Genomic DNA, 8,282 nt, shown 5'->3' with positions numbered 1-8,282 from the left:
AGCGGACCGGAAAAAGAAGAGCTGTTTTGTTGACATTCATCATCTGAATTGCCGGCAGAAGTGATTGGTTACTGCTCTGAGCCGGCAATTGGTAGAACAGGCAGGTAGTTCCCTTTGTTATCAACTACCTGAATGTTAGTTTTTAGCCCATAGTAAAAAAAAAAATAATTTTGGACAACTCCTTTAACTCCTTTTTTTTATACAAAGAGCATGCTGTTTATTACCCAGCTTTTTAATGTAAGTCCAGTGGGATCACCTGAGGCATCAGTTATACTGAATATGCTGAGGAATCTGAAAGTAATCAGGAGTCAGACACACTGTTAGAGGCATATTTCACATCAAGGTGTGTCAGGAAACATCAAAACATTAGCCATAGAACAGGTTAGATCAGAGGCTGATCCTTCCCCCGTCACTTCAACTGTGTGTACACTTATCCAGCTTTATCACATACTAGAGAGCGCTTCCAAGATACAGTACTGGCAATGGATTGCTCAATACGATAAGCTGGAGGCTTCGTCACCGACATATAAAGTGCATGCGCCTTAGTATTACAAGCTGACAAAATGACTTCTGAGATCTCTGCTTCCTCGGACTCTGCAGATGATGGAACTTCTCCCATTTCCAATTCTTCTTTTGTGCTTTCCAATCCTATGGACTCCAACATTACAGTATGGTAGGGATCCTTATTCAACTTCTATGAACCTTCTGAACTTGTGATTTTAGTATGATTGGGGTTACAGGAACAGTTTTGTTTAGATACCTGTTACTGCAGCATTTTAGTAATTGGTAGTGAGCTGAATTACCTGGTACAGCCGCCTCTACACAGACAAGATACCTGGCTATACAATAAAACCGGCAACACCTTACCAGTAACACAGCAGCCCCTAAATTGTGCTGATCGGCAGGGCTCCCAAACTTTTGCTGATTGAACATGCTGAGAATAGACCTTCAACGTGTATATTTCAGGGAACCTTTTACTGGTTTATACTATTTTATTGGAGAAGTAGTGAGACTACTGGGGTCCATCACAGGTTGTAGACCTGACAATGTCTACTAATATGACCAATAAAGGGACTTACTTGTGTCTATTGCCAAAACAAAAGGATAAAATGAAATTATTTCTTTTGAATGACTAGAATAATGTGTTTTGTATCTATTTTAGGGTGAGCTTATTCTGTTTGTATTTTATTTTGATTTTTTTTTTGTGTTTTTGCTGGGTTAAACAGGTTGTCCAAGCTAGGGGTTCAAGGCTGTAGTCACTCAATGTGACTGTGGACTTGTGCCTCCTCACAGCACGCACAGTCTGTGTTGTCAGGTTTCTCCAGTGCTAGCATTGGGAGAGGGCGATTTGTAGACTTCGCACTAATAATTATTAGATAATAATCGGCGTGTGACTGCAAATCACATACTTGCGGTTATGCAAATGTATGCGCTGTGAGGATTCACAAGTCTGCAGTAACATAGAACCCCAAGTCTGGACAACTCCTTTAATAATTACAAACATTGGAGGAGGTCTATCAATACTTTCATAGGATAAATTAATTTAGGAATGAGCAAGAAAGTCAAAAATTGTACCAGATTGTTCTTGGTATGATGATTTTGTGACCCATTTCTCTTTTCTGCCTTACAGAACATATACAGCAATATTTTGAGTCCAAAATTGCACGTTTGTAATCTCTTCCCTACATTAGATGTACCGGTACACTCTACTTTCTAAGCTGTTGCAGCTAAAGGATGTACCAGTACATCCAGGTGGTTGCACAGATACCGAACCGGTGCCCGGCGCAAACACCATGGAAGCTGGACTTTACTAACAGCCAGTTCTGTCCTTGTCTAATTAACCCTCCAGATGCTACGGTCAATATTATGGTCCAACTATGTCATTTCAAAAATGAAATGGTCACACAAAAAAAACAGGTTTTGTACATTTAATTGAAAAAAAACCTGAAAATTCTAAACTTATAAGCCTTTTAACATCCTATAAAAAAAGTCAAAAAGTGATACTGACATAATGTACTCATATGGTAAATGTTATCTACTAATTTGTGTGCTATCTGGTTAAAGGGTATCTGACTATATGGTTTAAGGGCATACAAATAAATAGTTCGAAAATTGCAAATTTTTCTAAATTTTCATCAAATTTCAGATACTTTCATGACTAAATGCAAATCACATTAATCTAAATTAACCACTTACATGAAGTACAATGTGTCTAGAAAAAAAAACAGCCTCAAAATCACTGGGATATGTAAAAGTATTCCAGAATTATTACAACGAAATATTGAAAAAGGTAAAAAAAAAAAAAAAGGTAAAAACTGACTTTGGCAGGAAGGGGTTAAGTATTTTGGCCCATTTTACAATTCTTTTTGCAGCGACACTTTACGTAAAACTGTCAGAGAAGATGTAAATGTGTCTAAAGACACAGTTTTTTTATTTAATTTTTTCTTTTCTTTCCTGTTTTTCAACAGGCACTGTCAGTCTTCTGTTAGTTGTTTTAGCCTATGGAACATTTTATCAGCTATACAGTGCTGTGCCTACATAGACAGATGTTTCCTTCCTTAACTTGTTTCTAAACCCAACATATCCCAAGAAATATTACTAAAATGTTAAAAAAACAATGTACATATAAAAATAAATTTAAAAAATGCATATGTCCAACACATGCCTTGCCAGATGCCAGCTATCAGTCATCCATCACCCACTTACTCTCAGGTTACAAACATATTTATTAATGTGCATGTTTTCTACTGGATGGCATGTAGTCATATTCAATTGGTATCACAGCAAATTATATATAAACAGTGCACATTTCAAGAAAAAGAGTGGACACATCTGTACATCTAAGAACATTTAGGAATAAATCAGGGCTAAATATATATCAGTTTCCTACAGATGACCTACTGGATTTTCCTGTTTCGTGTGTTTCTCTATTAATCCCTTGTCCTGTTGTCTTAAAGGGAACCTGTCAGCAGGATTGTGCACAGTAACCTACATACAGTGTCAGGTCGGCGCCATTATACTGATTAAAATGATACCTTGAGTGATGAAATCCGTCTTGTGGTTGTTGTTTCATCTTTATTTCCAGGCAATGAGTTCCTTGTGTTCTGGGGTGGCTTCTGGGCATGGTTGTGGGTGGGGTTGTGGGTGGGCCTGTGGGTGGGGCTTTATGTCGTGCTCAGCTTACATATTCATCCTGCAGGGCTTATGACAAGTCACTGATCCTTCACTGACCTGCCCCCTATTGTACACACTGCATAAAATATTGTTTGAAAAAAAAAAATCACATTCATCAGGCAGGCAGTGGCACATGTTACAATTGATAATATGAATGTATTCATTTAATTTTGTCATATAATTTTGTTGGGAAAAAAATTATCTTAATCAAAATGGCTGTCATGGTTTGGACAGTGTTCAGGGTTAAGTGTATGTGGCCTCTTTCTGGATCTGGGAGGGGTATTTATACTCACTCTTTACCAGGGTTTTCTGTCAGCTATACTGTTGTTCTGATTGTGTGTCTGACCCCCATGGTGTGCGTGTGCACTGCATTGCTTGTTTGCTTCCCGTGTATGATCCGGTCAGTCCCCTCACTCTGTACTCTGTCTCTCGTTTTGGCATTATTGTCTTTTCTGGTACTGACCTCCTGGCTTGGCTATCGTTACTACGTTACAGTTTGTCCCTATTGTACCGTCTATTGCCCATTCTGGTTTTCTGATCTATTGCTACGTCCTGACTATCCATTCTGCCTAACCCTTTGGTACTGTTGTGCTATCTTGTGCTTTTGAACCTGGCTTGATCTGGCTTCTGTCTCTGTCTATGCCCCTTGGTAACATTGTCCTGTAGTTACCTTTCTAGGAGTTTTCCTCAGCTCCTAGCTCTCTGGAGTTTAGACCACGCCCTCAGCAGTCACATGCTTCAGGTCCTGTGAGCCTGGAGCATGCATCGTCACCACTGCTGGCCCATTCCACAGGTATCTTTGTGCACAGTTTTGTACTCAGGACAAGCATACTGGCTCAGTGAGCAGGTGCAGTGCGGTGTTCCTGACAATGGCACCAGCAGCTGCACCTGCGCAGTAGCATCATTTGGAAAGTCATAGATGCTACTGCGCAGGCGCCGCTGTTGGCGCCATTTTGCTAGAGAAAAATAAAAAGTTGGCTCTATCAAGATTGCCCGAGTGGTGCCTTCGCAGTAGCATCCATCTATCCACATTTTACCTCTTCACAAAATCCATTATGTTGCTCCTTTTATCACAATTTTTCCCCCACTGCCCCATAATGTGCCCTCACAGTACCAAACCCTCCCCTTCCAAACTACAATAAATGTCCTTACATTCAATCTTTGGCTCCTACATTAAGCAATTACTGTTCCCTGACATGTTCACCTCGTCCTCCCTACCTCTGTGGTGACAGCAGCAGTGTGATGAGGTCAGCAGCATGATAACCTCATCCCGCCGCTGCATGTCGGGGTAGAGACCTGATGATCAATAGTCTGCCTGTCCTGCTTGAAAGTATCTTGTGGGATCCGGTGTCTACTGATTCACTGCTGGCCGTAGGAAACCATATGTTGGGTAGGTTCTGCTTTAAAAGGTTAATCTGATCTTCATTGTTGGTTATTGCTTTTTATTGTTCGTCCAGGGGATCGGCTATTATTGGGGTATAATAGTGGTAGCTAAACATGTGCGGTGCCTATAAGCTCTTCCCAATGGAGGTTGTAAGCTACGACAGTAGCTGGCCCGGGATTGTCTGAGTGAACTATTAGCTTCTGGCTCCAACTGGCTTTAGTGCCATTACACTTCCAAAGCTGCAGAGGCAAAAGTTTCTTTGCATTGCAGCGTCAGAGAGTGCATAGTTCATACTAGTGGTGCAACTATGCTGCTGGTCAGAACTGTCAGTCAAGCAGGAGCATCCACTGCCCATTAATCATTAAGTTACCTGATTGGGGAGCTGTGTACTCCTGAGCTATCAACGCAGCCTGACACACACGACATCTAACCAGTCCGGCTAATCAAAAGAAGTGCAGGGAATGCAGGGCGGTAAGGAAATGTGCAGGTTTCCTGTCCAGCGGTCACAGATTACTGACCGAGACAATGTTGTCATGATCCCAGTGCAGGTTTTGACCTGCATGTCAGGGGTTAATGTCTTGAGCTCAGTGCATGCTTGACCTGCACGCCTAGGGTTAATTATTGTAGCCTCTCTTTGGCTCAAGGAGAGCTTCTTATAGCCCTGGGAGACTCTTATCCCTGTCAGTTATACTTTTGCCTTTGGCCGAGTGTGGTGACCCCTGTGTACCTGTGCCTTCTGATTGTCTTCTAGCTTGCTTATATGGTTCTGACCCGGTTCTGTCCCCTGTTGTAAGTTTGTCTCTTGATTCTGTACTGTTTATCTGCTTCTCTGGTTTCTGACTCATCGCCTATGTCCTGACTAGTCTCTGATTGCCCCTCTTGTACTGTGCTGCTATCTCCGTGTATGACTCATTGCTTACGTTCTGACTACTCTCTGATGGTCCCTCTGGTACCGCGCTGCCCTCTCTGTGTATGACCCCCATTTGTCTGATTTGAGGATCCCTGAAGTAGAATCCTGCATTTATCTCCAGCAGCAGGACGCTAAGCCCCACCCCCTGCAGTCACATGATCGTAGGTCCTTCACTGCTTTCTACCTTCAGTGACACAGGTCCTGTGAGCCTGGAGCACGCATCATCACCACTGCTGCCCCGCTCCACAGGTATCTTTGGGCACAGGTTTGTACTCAGGACATGCTCACTGGCTCAGTGAGCAAGTGCCGTGTGGCGTTCCTGACAAATGGTGCTTCAAATTGATCCTCCCATCTCTAGTGTCAACGGAATTGTACTGAAAAGCAGAATAATGCTACCAGATCATTTTTACCGCATAGGGTACGCCATAAAAACATAATGACTCAAGGAAGACAGGAAAGCAAATTAATGGCCACAATAGAAAGGAGTTAATAGGGGACTCTTGGAGGGTTAATAAAGCTTATTTTAGATGTGATGCAAAAAAAAAAATTCCCAGCTCTTTTCCATCTACAGCTGCACTCTCAATCCCTTGATTTGAGGACAAAGTTCAACAGAAATGTTATTTGGAAATAAGTATTATCCTTGATGTTCTTATGGAGAACCCCTCTAATAACATCTTATGCCCTGAGGTCACCACGTTCTGTGCATTCGGTTCACAAACAAGAGATTGTATTATTTTGTGTTAATTCTACAATGCAACAAAGTCTCAACTTCATTCCTGCTAAACACATTTCCATCCACGCCAATATATCATGGTAAAAGAAGTAAATGGACCAGGAGCCATAATAATATGTTCTCTGCCCATGTACCAATCTCTAAAATCAGTGCAGCTGTAAATGGAGGGGTGAAACATGAAACACTTTGTAATGGAAGTTGCAGGATAAGGATCTTTTAGAGACAGATTTATCATTTCACGCACTGTTATAGGATAATGCAATAAATTTACTCTTTTAACACCAAAGTATTTTTGCCTTCCTTCATGCCGAGAGCAAAATTTCACCTTTTTTGTTATGTTGAACTATAAAGGGGAATGATTTATTCTTATTTCATTTCTTAGGCTAGTAATTTTTTGGGGTGTTTTTTTACGTCTGTGAAAAGCAGTCCGATTTTTGTCCTTATTTTGGAGTTTAATTAGTGTTTGGTTCTCGTATGCACAAAAAAATTATAAAGGTTTCTCAAACATTTGCTATTAAACAGTCCATGAAAAAAGCTTTGTGATGCCATCAGTGAGCTGTCTCAGTGTTTCACTGATTCATAGACTTGTGTGAGTGGTTGTGATCCACGACTGGGACTAAAATCCGATATGTATATTTTTTGAGGATAGTCAGTCTACTATATTTATTTGTTAGTGCTTTTACCATGGGGAAACAGATTAGAAAGGAATGCAACATACTGTGATCTTTTCATTACTAACAAACTTTCCTTTCCATCACCGAAACCTGGCTCACCCCCTCTGACTCAGCCTCTCCTGCTGCACTCTCGTATGGTGGGTTCCACCTTTCCCACACCCTACGCCCCAGCAGAAAGCATGGTGGAGGAGTTGGTTTTCTCCTGTCAGATAACTGCTCCTTCACACCAATCTCACTGCCACCCTCTGTTACCCTCACTTCCTTTGAGGTGCACTCGCTGCAGCAAAACAAACTACTTCTCATCTCTCATATCCTCCTTGTCTCACAACCCTAAACAGTTATTCAACACCTTCAATTCTCTCCTCCGCCCCCCCCCCAGCACCTCCTCCCTCCCCACTCATCTCAGCTGAAGACTTTGCCTCATTTTTCAAGGAGAAGATTGATAACATCAGAGACAGTTTTGGTCAACAAGCCCAGTGCCCTTCCTCCTAACTGCCCTGCCCTCCTCCTCCAAAAACAATTTCTCCACCATTACAGAAGATCAATTCTCCACTCCACTCCACTCCACTCCACTCTACTGTGCGGGCAGCTTGGTGGTTCAGTGATTAGCACTGCAGCCTTGCAGAGCTGGAGTCCTGGGTTTGAATCCCACCAAGGAAAACATCTGCAAGGAGTTTGTATGTTCTCCCCGTGTTTGCGTGGGCTTCCTCCGGGCACTCCGGTTTCCTCCTACACTCCAAAGACATACTGATAGGGAATTTAGATTGTGAGCCCCATCAGGGACAATGATGATAATTTGTGCAAACTGTAAAGTGCTGCGGAATATGTTAGCGCTATATAAAAATAAATATTATTAGGCCGGGGTTACACTAGCGATAAAATCGGACGAATGCAATGCGATAAAAAATTGCATTGCATTCGTCCCAATGTTATTCAATGGTTCTGCTACCATCATGCGTTTTTTTATCGGATCCATTCCTCGGACTGAGACAATCGCAGCATGCTGCGATTGTCACCGATTTTCGGATCGGATTCGACAATGCAAGTCTATGGATGCGATTAAACATTGAAAACGCACCACACGTGTGACTTGCGATTAAATCGCACGACTTCTCTTGGTCAACAGGAAATAGCAGGAGGCATGGCCAGGAAGCTTTGGGATGCAAATTTCTCTTGCAGAATAAAAAAAAACAGGAAGAACGCCTCCACGGAGTCCTCCATCATGTCCACGCCAGTCAATGTGGAAATGCTGATAGTTCTGGTCCAGGAGAGGCCAGAACTATGGGACCAGAGAGATCCCCACTATGCTGACCGCACACGCAGGGAGGCAGCGTGGCGAAGAATCTGTGGCCAGATGTTCACTGGATATGCGACAAGACCTCGGGAGGAGCGGGACCAAATTAGTAA

The 8,282-nt window shown here is 42.3% G+C and overlaps 1 protein-coding gene across 2 annotated transcripts in view; it reads left to right on the top strand.

Moving 5' to 3' along the window:
* The first annotated feature begins 433 nt into the window (after positions 1-433).
* Positions 434-8,282, top strand: part of LOC141079181 (transient receptor potential cation channel subfamily V member 3-like) — a 134,190-nt gene continuing 126,341 nt past the window's right edge. For both annotated transcript variants that reach the window (XM_073565286.1, XM_073565282.1), the window contains exon 1: positions 434-673. In XM_073565286.1, the coding sequence (XP_073421387.1) occupies positions 564-673 (110 nt within the window). In that variant the 5' untranslated portion in view covers positions 434-563. The remainder of the gene's footprint in view (positions 674-8,282) is intronic.

The sequence above is a fragment of the Dendrobates tinctorius genome, unplaced genomic scaffold, assembly GCF_039654945.1.
Source record: "Dendrobates tinctorius isolate UK_male_01 unplaced genomic scaffold, ASM3965494v1 ptg000016l, whole genome shotgun sequence".
Taxonomy (NCBI): Eukaryota; Metazoa; Chordata; class Amphibia; order Anura; family Dendrobatidae; genus Dendrobates; species Dendrobates tinctorius.
The sequence above is the reverse complement of the archived record's forward strand: the minus strand, read 5'-3'. Positions and strand labels throughout refer to the sequence as shown.